The sequence below is a fragment of the Antechinus flavipes genome, chromosome 2 (assembly GCF_016432865.1).
Source record: "Antechinus flavipes isolate AdamAnt ecotype Samford, QLD, Australia chromosome 2, AdamAnt_v2, whole genome shotgun sequence".
Classification (NCBI taxonomy): Eukaryota; Metazoa; Chordata; class Mammalia; order Dasyuromorphia; family Dasyuridae; genus Antechinus; species Antechinus flavipes.
In genome coordinates this window covers 523,288,402-523,305,564 of record NC_067399.1, presented here as the reverse complement: position 1 = coordinate 523,305,564, position 17,163 = coordinate 523,288,402, and the positions used below count along the sequence as shown (strand labels likewise).

Genomic DNA, 17,163 nt, shown 5'->3' with positions numbered 1-17,163 from the left:
CAATTGTTTGTACATAGTACAAACTTGGTAAACATGGCAATACTTTAAAAATATGGCAGTACTTTACTGAAAAAAATTGGGTCTTGATTTCTGTGGAATTTTAAGCCACATTTTTTCCCTCTGAATGATTGAAATGTTACTAAATGGAATCAGAAAGGCATTGTCAGGTACTTGAATATCACCAGTTTTTCTCTGCCTCTTTCATTTGAACATTTAGCTAATCTAACTTCTGTACTCTGCAATCACTATTCAGAAAAACCTTTAAGTGACCACCAAAGAAAGTCAATGCAAGCACAAGTATAAAGTCAAGCTTATCAAACTGAGAGAGAACAAGTTGAATGAAAGGGTCAAGATCCAAGAATATGTCATCAGGCTGGAATTTTGAGCTGAATAGAATACGATTAAAATTTAATAGGGATAAAAGTTTCCACACTTTCATTCAAGAAATCAACATTGTAAGTACCACTGGAGAGGTGGAGTGGGGTGGGGTGAAAGAACTAACCAATAGTTTGAATGGAAAATGACCTAGGAATTTCAGTAGACTGTAAGCTCAAACCAGTTAAAAGTGTGATATGGCATCCAAAAAAAGTTAATCCTCTTAAAAGCTGCTTTAAAAAAAGCATTTTTTTGTTCAGTCATTTCAATCCTGTCTGAGTCTTCATGACTCCCTTTGGAGTTTTCTTGGCAATGATCCTATAATGGTTTGCAGTTGCCTTCTGCAGTTCACTTTACAGATGAGGAAACTGAGGCAAACAGGGTAAAGTGAATTGCCTGGGTCACACAGCTAGTGTATGAAACTGGATTTGACCTCAGGGAGATGAGTCCTGCTGACTCCAAGACCAGCACTCTACCCACTGTGCCACTGAGCTGTCCATTGCACATTGGTAGTATCATCTCCCATATTCTGGATACTGTTAGTAGGTAGCATAGTAGATGGAGTGCAGGGCCTGAAGGAAGGAAGACTCATCTCCCTGAGTTCAAATCCGGCTTCAGACACTAGCTATGTGACCCAGGCAACTCATTTTATCCTGTTTGCCTCAGTTTCCTCATTTGTAAAATTAGTTGGAGAAGAAAATGGCAAACCACTTTAGAATCTTTGCCAAGAAAACACCAAAAGATCACAGAGTCAGACACAACTGAAATGACTAAATAACAACAATAATATCAAAATATTTTGTAATGGGTCAGGTCACCTTTAGAGTAATGTGTTCAGTTTTGGACACCAGAATATAAACAAGCTAATGCATGGTAACCAGGATTTTACGTCACATCATCCAAAAATCAATTAAAGAAATAGGGAATGTTTACCCTATGGGGGAGGAAGCTTTAAGAAAGACACAATGGTTATTTGGTCACAAAAGTAGACTTAAGGAGACAAACTCAGTCCAATGTAAGAAGAAGCTTTCCAAAGATTAAAGATATTCCAAACTGGGCACCTTTGGGAAGAATTGAGCTTCTCATTACTAAAGAACTCCAAGTACTAGATGATTATTTTAAAAGAAATAGTGCATATTTAACATGTATTGGTCTACCTGCCATCTGGGGGAGGGGGTGGGGGGAAGGAGGGGAAAAAATGGAACAAAAGGTTTTACAATTGTCAATGCTGAAATATTACCCATGCATATATCTTGTAAATAGAAAAAGATACATATATATATATATATATAATATATATATAAAATAGTGCAGAGTATTTCAGGTTTCAGGTAGAAACAAAGATTAGGTGACCTTTGAAATTCCCTCCTATTCTATAATTCTGTGATTCTATGGGTCAGTGAAAAAGAGTTTTGCAAAGAGAAAATAAGCCTCCAAAGGGAACTAAACCCTCTGGAATGTTCAATTAAATGAAGCATGTTAATCTGTCACTTAGGTATAGCAAAACTCAATTTTGTTTGAATTTTATTGTGCTTTGTATGTGTGAAAGAAGAAAATAGATGGGTAACTACTTAAGAGAAACAGAAGGTTAGAGCTATTAACAGACATGCAGCTAGAGGACAATATTTATACCCCTTTACTTTTTTTAAAATTTTTAATAGTTTTTTATTTTCCCAAATATGTGCACTGATAGTTTTCAAATTCAACTTTGCAAAACCTTGTATTACAGATTTTTCTCTTCCTTTTCCCTTTTCCCCTCCCTGAGACAGCAAACAATCTGAAATAGGTTAAACATGTGTGATTCTTCTAGACATATTTCCATATTTTTCATGCTGTGCAAAAAAAAAAAAATCAGATCAAAAGGAAAAAAAATGAGAAAAAGAACAACAAAAAGATGAAAATACTTTGCTTTGGTCCACATTCAATCTCCATAGTTCTCTCTCTGGATATGGATGGCACTTTTCACAAGTCTATTGAAATTGTCTTGAATTATCTCATTGTAGAAAAGAACCAAGTCCAGAGTTGATCACATAATCTTGTTGTTACTGTATACAATGTTCTTTTGATTCTATTCACTTCCCTTAGCATCAATTCATACAAGTCTTTCTATGCCTTTCTGAAATCAGCTTATTTGTCATTTCTTATAGAACAATACTATTCCATTACATTCATATACCATGATCCATTCAGCCATTTCTCCAACTGATGGCACATCTACTCAATTTCCTTGCCACTATGGAAATTCCCCTTTACTTTGTAATGAGTCCTGAAAAGATGAAAACTATTCTTGTACAGAATTCTGAAGACTGTATAGGAGGTAGGATCTACCTGTATGCCATAAAACACAAGAATTGGTTTCCTATTGAAATCTTTTAAAACCATGACTGTTATCCAATTCTTTGGCTCTCTCAAAGCTCCTGGCCTGCCAATCAAAAATGGCTATGATCCAAAACAGAATGTTAGAGGTGAAAGGTTTAGAACAATAGATAACTAAGAAAATGATGAGGAAATTTGTTAGTCCAACATCACCATATTCACCACAATTTTTTTGTTGTTCAGTCATTTTTCAGTTGTGTTCTATTTTTTGCAACTTCATTTGGTGTTTTCTTGGCAAAGGTACTAGAATGGTTTATTATTGTCTTCTTAGGCTCATTTTACAGATGAGAAAACTGAGGCAAACAGGATTAAGTGAATTACCCAGGGTCACACATCCAGTAAATATTCAAGGCCAGATTTGAACTTAGGAAGATGAGTCTTCCTGATTCTCTGCCCAGCACTTTTCATTTTGCTACCTAGTTACCTACAAGAAGCTCCTAAAAAAAGTGGCTTTTGGATATCTGGTCAGTGCTAATGAGAATCAGCCTATGCACACTCTCGATATCTTTCCCTTTCAAATCTCAGCTCAGATGCTATCTCTTCTATGAAGCCTTCCCTCATTCTCTCATTTGAAAATGTTCCCGCCTTCTTCTTGATTCTTGTAGCATTTTGTCCAGACCTTCTTTGCTCTTACCATGTCATAGCTTGTATCCGATTTGAGAATATGTTTCATCATCTCTCATAGATTGTTAGTTTCTATTGGAAAACAATTACATTTGTAATGATCGCGTATTTAAAATCAGCCGGAGTCAGGAACTCAGGTTAAGGGAAAAATCTTCAGTCTTTATTCAAGTGAGGAGGTGAATAAGGATTGCGATAGCAAATATAGGCAGTTGTGACAGGAAGCCAGCTAACAGAGAGAGACATGAGCTGAGCCAACCGCGGCAATGGCAATCCCAAAAGTCTCTCCTCCCCTTCCTTTTCCCCTCCCCTGCCTCCACCCACCAAAATCGTCATTTCCTATACAACACATCAGGACTTGCACAAAGAGTGGGTGGGGGCCATTCTTTCTCCAAGCATATATATTAATAGAGTATGGTCCAATTACTATTTAGCCTCATGTGCTTGGGATCTCAGTGCATCAACTCAAGCCTCAGCCCATTACATACATTGTTGCTCATTGTTGATACCTAGCACAATGTTTTGAATATAGAAAGTACTTAATTGTTGAGCAGAATTTTTGGACTGAGTAATATAGTTAATTTTTTTAGTTGTCTACATTTTTAGTACTTCAGGGATCCATAATTTCTTTGCTGCAGTTACTTTGAAATTGTTTTCAATAAATTACAATAAATTTATTGTTGTCTGTTCCTTCATTCTCGAAGAGGACCATGACTTCAGGGAGGTGATACATGACATGCATCCATTGACACAAACCCTAATCAACCTAGCACTTAATAAACAATCCTAGGAGCAGCTAGGTGGCACAGTGGTTAGAGCAGCAGCCCCCTAAAATCAGAAGGACCTGAGTTCAAATCTAGTCTCAGACACTCAACATTTCCTAGCTGTGTGACCCTGGGTAAGTCACTTAACCCCCAATGCCTCAGCAAAAAACTAACAAAAAAACCCGGTCCTTGTGAGTTGGTATAGCTAATTATATATAGCTAGAGGTAGGAACAACCTTGTGGTGATGAGCTGTATGGACTTAGATGGTCTGTCTGATCCTTGAAAAACCAGCTCTATAGAACCAGGTCCAAGAGTTTACCAGAAATTGTGCCCCAATGCCGTTCCCTTCTATGGGTTATAACCATGCTTTGATGAAATACTGGAATACTATTTTAGTGTTTTGTAAGATAAGTTTCATATTTTAAAAATTAAACAACTATTAGTCCATTGACTGAGATGTGACTGATATGCGTCAGAGATGTCCTGTTTTCATCATCTCTAATACTTTATCTGTGATCTGATCATAGACCCTCTATGTTTAATCTATTGGTACAATTTTCATCTAGTCCACCACTGTTGTAATTCAGGAATAGTTCATGAGTATCTTCTATATATAAGACCAACATAATCAATGCTTGGTACCATTTTTGGACCTAGACACCTGTCTCCATAATGTTTATTGAACAAGATGTTCCATCTTCCAATTCAGGACATTTTCACAGGCTGTCCCCCATGTCTGATGTGCTTTTCCCTCCTCCATCTCTGCTTCTTAGTTTCCTTCATGTCTGAGCTAAAATCTTTTAAGAAATCTTTTTTTTAATTTTGCAATTTTAGTTCCTTGCCTCTGTGGATCTTGTGTATATTTTGTTCGTATATAGTTGTATACCAAATTTTATTGTCTTAATCTCTAAACCGTGGATAGCAGGAGTCACACAAAGCAGAGGCAAGTTTTAGAGATCAAGTGGCAGTTTAATTCATCACTTTCAGAGTAAGGAATGGAGTTTGGAAACTGGAAATTCTCCTGATTAGTAGACTTCTCTTGTTGCAGGAAAGTAGAGATTTTATACACAAATCATGAGAAGGAAGAGAGGAGGAAGGTGGATTACAACACAATCATTTTCAGGGTCTGAGTGGTTTCCCATGAATCCAGGACAATAGGGATGTTCTCCAATCTAGTTTGTGATTGTTTCAAACCATGGGGATCATTACTTTGGTGGGGGAACAGACCCAAAGTTCTGTATTGGGAATAGGTTCTACAATCTTTGATTCATTTCACTTTACATACACAAGAGAGCACTATCAAGAACTGATTATTTCAAGCTGCATTTTAAGACTCTGATTCCCATACCAGAAAAGGCAGCTCTAAGAATTTAAAGTCTTAATTTATTCATTACACGCATCATCTTAATAATTATAAAAATTTTAATAATTTTTGTTATAATGTATATTCTCTCTTCCCTTTAGATTGTGAGTTCCTCTGAGGGCAGGAACTGTCATTTACCTTTCTCTCTATCCTCAGTGGGGCAGCGAGATGGTACAATACATAGGGGACCAGTCCTGAAATCAGAACGATTCATCTTAAGTTTACATCTGGCCTCATACACTTACTAGCTGTGTAATCCTGGGCAAGTCACTTAATCCCATTTGCCTCAGTTTCCTAATCTGTGAAATGAACTGGCAAAGGAAATGGCAAACCACTATAGTATTTTTACCAGGAAAACTTCAAATAGGGCCACAAAAAGTTGGACACTATTGAAACAAATAAAACAAGAGTATTCCCAGTATTTAACAAGTGCCTAATACATAGAAAGCCCATAATAAATGCTTGGTGACACAATGATTATCTTTTAAATCACTTCAAAGGATTATGGACAAGAGCTGAAAGGAACTTCCGATTTCTTAGGAAGCAATTAAAAAATCTTACTAGGATTTGATTCACACATCAAGATCTCTAGTTAATATTACCACTCATATGAAAGAGAGTTCCAAATCATTATTGATCAGAGAAATGCAAATTAAGACAACTCTGAGATACCACTACACACCTGTCAGATTGGCTAAGATGACAGGAAAAAATAATGATGAATGTTGGAGGGGATGCGGGAAAACGGGGACACTGATGCATTGTTGGTGGAGTTGTGAACGAATCCAACCATTCTGGAGAGCAATCTGGAATTATGCCCAAAAAGTTATCAAATTGTGCATACCCTTTGATCCAGCAGTGTTTCTACTGGGCTTATATCCCAAAGAAATACTAAAGAAGGGAAAGGGACCTATATGTGCCAAAATGTTTGTGGCAGCCTTGTTTGTAGTGGCTAGAAACTGGAAATTGAATGGATGCCCATCAATTGGAGAATGGCTGGGTAAATTGTGGTATAGGAATGTTATGGAATATTATTGTTTTGTAAGAAATGACCACCAGGATGAATACAGAGAGGCTTGGCGAGACTTATATGAACTGATGCTAAGTGAAATGAGCAGAACCAGGAGATCATTATACACTTCGACAACAATATTGTATGAGGATGTATTCTGATGGAAGTGGATTTCTTTGACAAAGAGACCTAACTGAGTTTCAATTGATAAATGATGGACAGAAGCAGCTACACCCAAAGAAAGAACACTGGGAAACGCATGTGAACTATCTGCATTTTTGTTTTTTTTTCTCGGGTTATTTTTACCTTCTGTATCCAATTCTCCCTGTGCAACAAGAGAACTGTTCGGTTCTACAAACATATATTGTATCTAGGATATACTGCAACACATCTAACATATATAGGACTGCTTGCCATCTAGGGGAGGGGGTGGAGGGAGGGAGGGGGAAAATCGGAACAGAAACGAGTGCAAGGGATAATGTTGTAAAAAATTTACCCTGGCATGGATTCTGTCAATATAAAGTTATTATTAAATAAAATATTTAAAAAAAGATCTCTAGTTAAGTTTAAAAAAAAAAGATTAAGAAGTTGATGCATTATTTAAAGGATTGAATTTAATTTTGATTACCAGATCTATAATCAATCTGCATTCAATCAACTAAGATATATTCACAGAGGATCTTAGCACTGTGTATGTAGAATTATTGAGCATTTCAATTCTGGGCTAAGGAATGTGAAGGTATAAGATGTAGTCTCTTCTCATAAGAAGCTAACAATATCATTGAGTAGACAATGTTAACACAGAGATAAATAAGAGAATAACATCCAGTAATTATATACTTCACCAGGATTTGCAATTATTTCACTTAAGCTGCACAATAATGATATGAGTAGCTGTTATGATTATAATCATTTCCATTGATGAATGAAGAAAACTAAGGCTCAAAAAAGGTTAGTTGATTTTTCTCTGACCTAGTAACTATAGGAGATGACTGTCAAATACAGAGCTTGACTGCTAGTCCAGCATTCTATCCTCTATATCAACTAGCCCATTTCACTGAGGACAAAGACAATATCTATCCATGCCTATATATAATGACAGATAGATAGAAAGAGAAAGAAAGAGATTTACATATGCATATATATGTGTATGATGACATAGCACTGAAAGAAGCATAAAAGATATTAAAACACAGAGAACTTATTTCCATTGCTTCATATCTCATCTCAGTTCCCAAGTGTTTTGAAGAGAATTAATGTAACTATATCTTGGACAGCTTCCAATCCTGTATTATTAACCCATTTAAAGGATCACTTGTCAATTGAAGGCCAGTAATAGAGTGGTCGGAAGATGGAAAGTTGCTGGAGGAATCTTTCAGGAACTTAAGAATAACATTTTATGTCCACATAGTGTATTTCAACAAGGATCTTTAAATGAAAGTTTAAGTAAAACACCATTTAATCATATGTCTGATGATATACTGCAGAAAGTACAAGGTAAAACTCTCCTCTCTAAAGCATCATTCAGTTCACATTGCAGTATTTCCAAATATATTTCATGATGTCCTAATATATCTGCAAGTTTATTGCAGTTAAATTTTTTACATATATTACATATATATATATGTAGAGAGAGAGATAATAGATATAGAAATATAGATTGATTATACCTTTTACAAACACAGTGTTTATAAAGTTTTTAATACAGTTTGTCTCATTTGACCCTCACATCAGTCTTGTGAGGTTAAGTGCTATATCCTAACTCCCATTTTTCAGATGAGGAAAATCAGGCTTTGAGAAATTCTGTGACTTTTCCAGGACCTAATAAAATGTCTTGGGTAAGATTCAAACCCAGGTTTTCCTCCTTCCAAGTTCATTTGCTCCCCAATTGACGAAGTCTTAATACAAGTACCACACTTCCAATTAACATTTTGTTTAAATTTTTATGGATATTTTTTGATAGACAATGTTTTCAAATTGTAGGTTTATGAGTTTTAAAGCTAGAGTAGACCTGAGAGATTAATCTAGTTCAAATCCCTTATTTTACAAATGAGGAAAATGACCAAAGAAGTGAAGTAGTTTGCCTAAATTCCCACTAATAAGAAGCAAAATCTAGATTTGGACCCAGGTCTTTTGACTTGAAATATAATATGCTCTCCACATCACCACATTGTTTGCAAAATTAGCAGCTCTAAAGTAAATGTTTATTTCAGTCATTGGGACTGAAAACAATTTCTTTTAACTTAATTAAGTAGCAAAACATCTTTTGGAAACAATTTTTTTTTTTAGTGTCCATAAGGCCTGGTCACTTGCAATCTCACCAACTAACAGGATCAGAATGAACTGAAATCACCAATACAGTTGGAAACAAAGAAAATAAAAAGAGTTTGAGAACATAAAATTAAAAAAGCTAGTTGACATTTGGGAAATACTCAACCTACAGCTTCATTTGATCCTCACAATAACTTTGCAAAGAAAGTTAAGTTATAGGCATTTTATATGGAGCCTTGTTGGTTTTTCTTTCCAAATATCTCTAGGACATGTGACATGGAGCCATTTGGAAGTCTTATGAAGTCCATGAATGCCTTGTTAGAATGTTTTTAAATACATAAAAATAAAATGTAGAAAGGAAAACAATTACTGACAAAACAAATACTGACATAGTTATCAAAATATTTTTTTAAAAAAGGATCTCAGGTTGAGTCCTTTTTCTAAAATGTATCCTCTTCATTCAAGTCTATCAGTCAGCATCACCTCAGTTAAGACTCCAATATTTTCATTTGGATAAGTGCAATAAACTTCATCAGCTTGGGATTTTTTTTTTTAATAATAAACCTCTAATCAAACTTTGTATATCCATCCTCTCCTTATGTCAAATTATAGTTTAGTTGTTACCAAACAAATCTCCCTCCAACACTGAGTTTTTCATGTCTCTCCTTTTCTCTAAAACCTACTAATATAGTTTCCAATTGATATTTACATCAATTTCAAACTTCTCATCTAGGGTAGTCATGGTTTCCTATAATCTTGTTCTCCCATATTATTTAGCACTATTTCTCATCACTTCCTTGCATACCATAGACACTTATTTTAATGTAGAATTAAGCATGAATCTTTCATTCCAGACAAGTATATCACTTCACTAAGTAAGGGAATAAACATTTATATAGTAAATACCGTATGCAAGACACAATTACAAATATTATCTCATTTGATACTTATAATAACCCTGGAATATAGGTATTATTATCTCCATTTTACAATTAAAGAAATTAAGGCAAACAGCAATGAAGTGACTTTCCCAGGATCACATGGCCTGTAATTGGCTGAGACCACCTTCAAATTCAAGTCATCTTGACTCCAGATTTGGTGCTACATCCATTATGCCACCAGCTATGTCTCTGGACATACTATTCACATTATGTTGTTTAGGCACATGTCCATTAAATTTCAGCCACATTAAATTTTTTTTCTGTTAATTTTATCATGAAGTCTACTTTATTTGCCTTAAGATAGATTTCTGTGATATGAACTGTTTTTGTTCAGTTTTCTTCATTGCTATCATAAAATCTATCTTAGCAGATTTTAAAAATGTAGCCTTCTTCCTCCTTTTCTACTTGTCCGAATTATATGTAACTTTCAAGTCCCATCTCCAGTTTTACTTTCTCTATGAATTCTTTTTATTTATACCAGTTGATAAAGAACTTTCCTTTTCTGACAATCTATTACCTTTTTCAGCCATACCATACTATTTGCAACTTGGTCATAAGTTATATGTACTAGTTTTGTATAATTATTTCATATACATGTCTTGTCTTCCAAACTATATGTAAATTCCCTGAGTTAGGTATCATGCCTTAAACTTGATTCTATCTGCCATAGCATATAATTTGTTATAGTGCTAAAATACATAAGCCCCACAAAATACTTTAAAAAAAAGTTTTATTTGACCTTGTTGCTTTTCCTCTTTTAAGGAAAGAAAATCGTGACTGGAACTTTAGGAAATAACCAAATACTTTCCCCATATTACATTTATTTAAAATAGAGTTATTATACCCCTAAAGAGTTACATAAAAGCCTCTGATGGCCTGAAAAATACTCCCTTTGTAGCTTAATCTCAGTCTAAAAGCTTGTCTTGTTTAGAATGACATGACCTTTAGTCTGTACATAAAATGCATGCAAATCAAGTTTTAATGTCAAAGGAATTTGGCCATAGATTTGGAGGGAGGGGATCAGGACTGAGGAACAAGGAAAACAGTCATTTTGTTTGATTTTAACGAGAAACTATATCAAATTTATGCCAAGTTGATCTAAGTTGGTTTCCTAATTTTAAAGATCTTCTTTCCATAGGAATTAATAAAATACAAATATGTGTACTACTATCTTTAGATAGGATGATTTAAGTAGCAGAATCAGAATATTTCTATTGCCATTTCCCATCAATTAATGTAGGAGAGAGAACAGGGAGAAGGCTAGAAGAAGCTCCTCCCACTGCCTTAATCTGAGTTTAGCATCTAAGACTGTGGCAAAGAGTGGGAGATTAATCTGGGTTATAGTCTTTTTGGTCAAAAATGAGATGTGATTACAAAGTGAGGAGACTGATTTGTCTGGTACTAGAACTAGAAACTAGTTCTGAAGTCAATTCCAATAAAGGAGGTCAAATCTCTTGACTATGGTCTACACAAATTTGACAAAGACAACACTCTGATTTTCAGATGAGGAAACTGAGAACCTGAGAGGTTTATTGACCTGCTCAAGGTCACACAGGTAAAGGGATCTTATTTAGGTAGAGACGAGATTCACATCTAAATAATCTTACTCCACATCTAATGCCCTTTTGGTTTCAACACACTGACTTGGTTGTATGAATCCTGGTCTAGAATCAAGGTACTGTCAGATTTATGTTATGAAATTTTCATCACTACTTTAGCATTTCAGCATGTATATTTAATATATAGTTGGCTTGATAAGTGTTGAGTGCTTATTCTGAGCCTTTTGTTGTGCTAGGTGCTACAGAGAAGAGGAAAGGCCAGATTAAACATGTATGAGTCAATAAATAGATGAGATCAAAGCAAGGAAAAGAAAGAGAAAGGTAGAGAGAACGCAAAGAGAAAAGGAGGCCAAAGAGAAGTAGCAGGCATCTTTCTCAGGAGAAAAGTCCTATTTCTATTACTCTTCCTTGTTACAGGAACTGAAACATAACTGGCATAACCTCTACCAAAGGTCTCACTACTGTTGATTGAAAGATCCAGAGTGGAAGTTGTTGATTCCATCAGAATATCTTTAACACTTCCATCACTACTTAGATTAATATTCTTTTATTTCTTATGTTGCTAGGGGTAGTACCAAAAAAAGACTTCTTTCTCTGTGTCTCTATGTCTCTCTCTCTTTCTCCCCCTCTCCATCTCTCTGTCTCTCTGCTTCTCTGTCTCTGTCTTTCTCTCTATCTCTCTGTCTCACTCTCTCCTTTCTCCTTCTCCCTTTCTTCTCTTTCTCCTTCTTTTTCCTTCCCCCCTCTCTTCTTCTTTTCTCTTTCCTTCTTGTTCTTTTCTCTGTCTCTGTTTCTTTCACATACATTCATACAGGAAAAAAAAGAGAGAGAGGGAGGAAAGGAAGAAGTGAGGAGAGAGGAGAGAAGAAGGAAGAGAGTGATGGAGAGAGAAAGAGACAGAGAGAGACAGAGAGAGAGAGAGAGAGAGAGAGAGAGAGAGAGAGAGAGAGAGAGAGAGAGAGAAACAGAGAGATAGAGAGAAACACAGAGAGAGAGACAGAGAGAAAGAGAAAGAAGAGAGAGACAGAGAGACAGAGAAACAGAGAGAGAGAGAGAAAGAGAAAGAAGAGAGAGAGACAGAGAGACAGAGAAACAGAGAGCGAGAGAAAGAGAAAAAAGAGAGAGAGAGAGAGAGAGCGCACACAGTCTTCTTTTCTGGGAATAGTAGAGTCAAAGTGAGAAGAATTAGGAGCATAGCCCAAAAGTAAATACAATATTTCATGAAAATATGCCATGCATGGCCCCTGTGGTATTCAGGTATCCCTCCTCTCTTCCCATCCTACATTTTGATGTGTATTATCAAAGAGGCAAGTGTGACTGGCATGGCATAACTGATTACTCCTGTATGGAAATGCCAATCTGACTATATGAATGTCACCAGCATCTTCTGTATTCAGTGATGTTTTTTCATGTTCTACTAGAGATTGATGCTCAGCATATTATAGGAAATAAAGTAATGGCTTTAGAAGTATTTAAAATAAATTATTGCAGACTAATCAACAAGCTTACTATTTTTGCTAGCAGAATTCTTTCTAGACAAGTTACTATGTTAGAGTGCCACTAGCCTGAAGTCTTCTTCAGAGTCAAATTTGAACTTTAGATTGAAAAAGGAAAAAAAAAATTAGGAAAATTGGCTTATATGGCACTTTGGTTCAAAAATGGATTATAATGTAAAGAGATAGTATTGATATATTTATTTAAAAACTTCTACTAGCTTTCTTCCTCTATTGATCTATTTTTAAGGTTGAAACTAAGGTAGACAAAAGATTCTTCTAGAGGCACTAATTTTACAGTAAAGGAAGAGCAAGCGGATCCCTTCTATAATTTTTATCTGGAGTGGGGGCTCAGAATTTAAATGTATGATGTTAGTTGAAAGCAAGATGGACACTGGAAGTCATCTATCTAAAAAGATCATCCACATATGAATTTTGCTTCCTCATAATCTTGGAACTATTTTAGTTTGTGTTAGATATTAAACTTCTGTAAAATAATAGAACTTTAAGTAGTGACATCGACACAAATCTTGTACTCAAAAGTACCTCCTACACCCCTTGACTTCAGTTGACAGAAACTGAATACCTTCTAATTATAAAGTGAAATAAACCTACAGTAATTATAATTAATAATGAAATGAAATAGGAAAGGGCAATGCAATCTACAAGTAATTGCTGAGTAATTACCAAATTAAATTCAGTAAAGAAACCCAGTAACTTAAAATTGCCAAAATAATGTATTTCTAAAGGCTAAATAAATTTCTAAATTCTGAAAGGTATATTTTAAGGAATTATTCTATGTATTTGCTGTGGAAAAAGCAATGGTTTTAGAGTCAAAAGACTTGAATTCAAATTTCCACCCTGTTATTTCCTGTGTGACCTTTGGTAAGTCACTTCACCCTATTTCTGCAGAAATAAAATGAGGGAATCTGTGTATGGAGAGTAGACTAGATGATTTCTGAAATCTCTTCCAGTTCTAAATCAATGATCCTGAAATCTAAATGAACTTTCTCTAGTTCTTTTATCCCTTTCCAAAGCAATAAATTTTATTTTCCTTTCCCAATCCAATGTTCAAATCTGACTCTCAAGAACATCTCAAGAATTAGAATAAGTGACCAACCAATCCACTTAAATTCCCCCCAACAGTTGTGGGCAACTAGGCCCTGCCCTTTTTTCATGGGCAATATTGAGAGCAACGAACTTTTGTTTTTCTTTTCCCACCTAAATGGAAGTCACCAGCTAGCTCAGGCAAACAGAATGCTTCTTTCCTTTTAGCTAGGAGAGAGATAGGATTCACAATTTTTTTTCTTTTTAATCTTAGGAAATCTTTTACTTAAAAAGAAAAATCCAGAACACCCTTCCTGTGCCAGATTCAGAGAGACCTTTGAATCTAAAACAAAAAACAAACAAACAAAACTCGAATACCTAAGCAAGTTATAAATATGTAAGCAACGACTTTACATGCCCACGCAGGTTCTCTGCAGAGAGATGAAGTTTCGAAAACTTTTAGGAAGAGAAGTAGGCACTCGAGAAAATGCTCCCACACTGATGTCCTTGCCTCTTAGTCCTAGAACTAAAACATGTATCTGGGGAGGGGCTTCCAGGTGGCATCTACGTTGGGATGGCGTGGGTTCCCAGAGGCCTAAAGCTTTGTCCCACAACTTGCAAATTTAGCGTGTCCTCCCTCTCAAATCTTCCTGCTTCCCGCCCACCCAGAGCACAGGATGAGGGGGGAGAGGGGAGCAGCGCCTACGCCTACCGGCACCATGGAGTAAGTCATCATCATCAGCATGTCCTGGTTCTCCGCCCGGATATGCGGCTGGGACTCCCCAGTGTGACTGCGTTTGTTCCGCGCCGCCCCGGGGAGATCTGGCTCGGGGTTGCCCGGAACGTTCCGAGGCGCCCTGCTTAGCTCCTGAAGGAAGGTGCGGAGGGCGCTGTCCTCCCTCGCCTGCTGAACCTTCTCGGTCTCCAGCGCCCGCAGCGCCTCGCTCAGTCTGCGCCACTGGCACAGCGCGAAGACCGTGCCCACCGCATTGAGCGCGGAAAGCAGCGCCACGGCGGCCAGGGCGCCACGCAGAGCCCAACTGGTTTCCCCGCTCCCCTTCTCTGTTTTAGTCATTCTCTCCATTTAGAACCCCGACCGGGCCTCAGGATGCGACTGCGAGGCTGACGGCTGGAGGCCAAGTGCGCAGAGCTGGGAAAATAGGGCGGGGGCAGGGCAGGCCGCGGGGAAGCTCAGCCAGTTCTCCCCTTGTCGGGCTTATAAGCTTCTGGAAAGCCGTGGGCTGGTGGCAGCTCTGTGAGTCACATTGCCCTTTGGCCAAGAGAGCAGGGCGGATTGGAGATGAGCAGCCCTGTCAAGAGAGAGCCCCCAGGGATGGGTGACAAGAAGAGGAAAAAGGACCAATGGGAAGGGTCAAGGGACAGAACCAAAGTGGAGTCGTAGTCGCAGAACAGTGACACCAGAAGTTCCCGATACCAAAGCAAACCTTTTCATATGACCCCCTCCTTTCCCTTTCCACCTTTAGCCTATCTCTTCAATATGAGGAGTCTCCCTCTCCCGATCTTTGAACACTTTTGGGAGCGACATAGGTAGAGATGGAGAAAACCAGAAATTAAGGAGGGAAAAGATGAGAAAGGGATAAGAAGACATGATAAGGCATGGTTGAGGGAAACCAGTCAGAAAGGAAGGGGAGTTTGGCTGAAAAAAATCCATTAGCTTTCATTTAATAGGTGGTCCATAAAGGAGGCTCACTCATAAGTTATTTGCTCACAATTCGCATATTGTTACTGTTGGGTTCTTCCAGGACTTTTAACTACCTTACATGCTGGTGGGGATGGCAAGATCTAGGATTATATTGCTGTCAGTTTCTCACCGATCCATTCTTCCATTTTCCCAGGGTCACCGGATAGATGTCTATTTCTATCTTGGTATTAATAGAAATCAAGGACTAGAGATAAGAAGGAAGACAGTGGGGACTTAAAGACAAAGCCCATCGAAATCAGAAAAGCGGAGGTGAAAGTCAATACAGAGTGCAGTAGAGTAGCCTTGTATAGATAGACTTCCAGAATTCATCAGGTTGAAAAAAAATGTTCTATTTGTGCAATCTGATTTAGTGGAAAGAACTGGGAACTGAGAGCCTAGATTTCAGTTCTGACTTCATTACTTACTTGTGTGACTTTTGGCACTTATTTTCACCTTTTAGCGCTCAATAAAGACACTAAAGAGATTGGATTAAATGATCTCTAAAGGCTTGCTTTAAAACATCTGAAGAGTCTGCCTTCAGCACTAGGCACTATCCATGGTACTTGAGGTGGAAGCCTCATTCAGATACCTAGCTTCTCCCACTCAAACTCTCAGTTTCTCTTGTTGATGCAATCTTCTCCAGAATAGAAGTGGACAGACTTCAGATTGGAAGTGGACAGGCTACTCAAGAGTCTGATCCCAGTGCTGATTGGCATGGAAGCTTCAATTTGTTCTGTTCTTTATTTGGAGTGGTTTACCCTTCCTTAGGCAGTCAGCCTTCTGTAATTATTCCCCTGCCCCTCAGGGGTTTATCACATTGGTGCTAGACTTAGTATGGATTTCTAATTGGCTTTAAATCTACTGCTATTCAGAATTCCCAGATCAAGCAATCCATCTCTTCTTCAAGTGTGTGAATGATGCATCCAAGGATTAGAGGCAGTTAGTGACTCAGTGGATAGAATATGAGATTTGGAGTTAGGAAGATCTAAACTCAAATCTGACTTCAGACAGTTCCTACCTGTGTGACCCTAAGCTAGTCATTTCATCTTTATCTGGCTCAGTTTCTTCAACTGTAAAAGAGGGATAATAATGATATCTATCTTCTAGTGTTGTTGTGAGAATCCAATTAGATAATAGTGGTGAAGCTCTTTGAACCATTCCTAGTACATATTAGGCATTTAATAAATGCTTATTTTTTCTTCTCTCTCCTTCCCTCTCATCTCTCCTTTTGTTCCAGAGAGTAAAATTAAAACATATGAAGAAAACTGTTCTAACAATTAGAACTGTCTAATCATAGACCGATCTATGAAGCAATAAGCTACCTGCAATTGGAGATTTTCAAGCAGAGGATAAATGATGAAATAGAATACATTCCTGTACTTAATGAACTAGATGACTCATAAATTAAATTCTTTCAATTATCTTACCTATGGCTCCAAGAAGCTACAGCATGCACAGGCACACTCTGGTAAAACTGTCTCAGTAGACAAGCTAAATCAGGCTGAAGGTTACTGAAGACTTCAAACCCATTGATGAGTCTGAAGGATTTCTAATTCAAGCATGTTAAGACTTTCCTCAGAGAATGGGCAGAGGTGAATAGTTTGTTCCAATAACCAAGAAGAAGATTGAAGCAGATGC

At 37.2% G+C, this 17,163-nt stretch overlaps 1 protein-coding gene across 1 annotated transcript in view; it reads right to left on the bottom strand.

Annotated features, from left to right (window-relative positions):
- Positions 1–14,907, bottom strand: part of GLDN (gliomedin) — an 86,282-nt gene extending 71,375 nt beyond the window's left edge. Inside the window, exon 1 of the mRNA XM_051980655.1 lies at positions 14,536–14,907. Within this exon, the coding sequence (XP_051836615.1) occupies positions 14,536–14,907 (372 nt within the window). The remainder of the gene's footprint in view (positions 1–14,535) is intronic.
- Between the last annotated feature and the right edge of the window lie 2,256 nt (positions 14,908–17,163).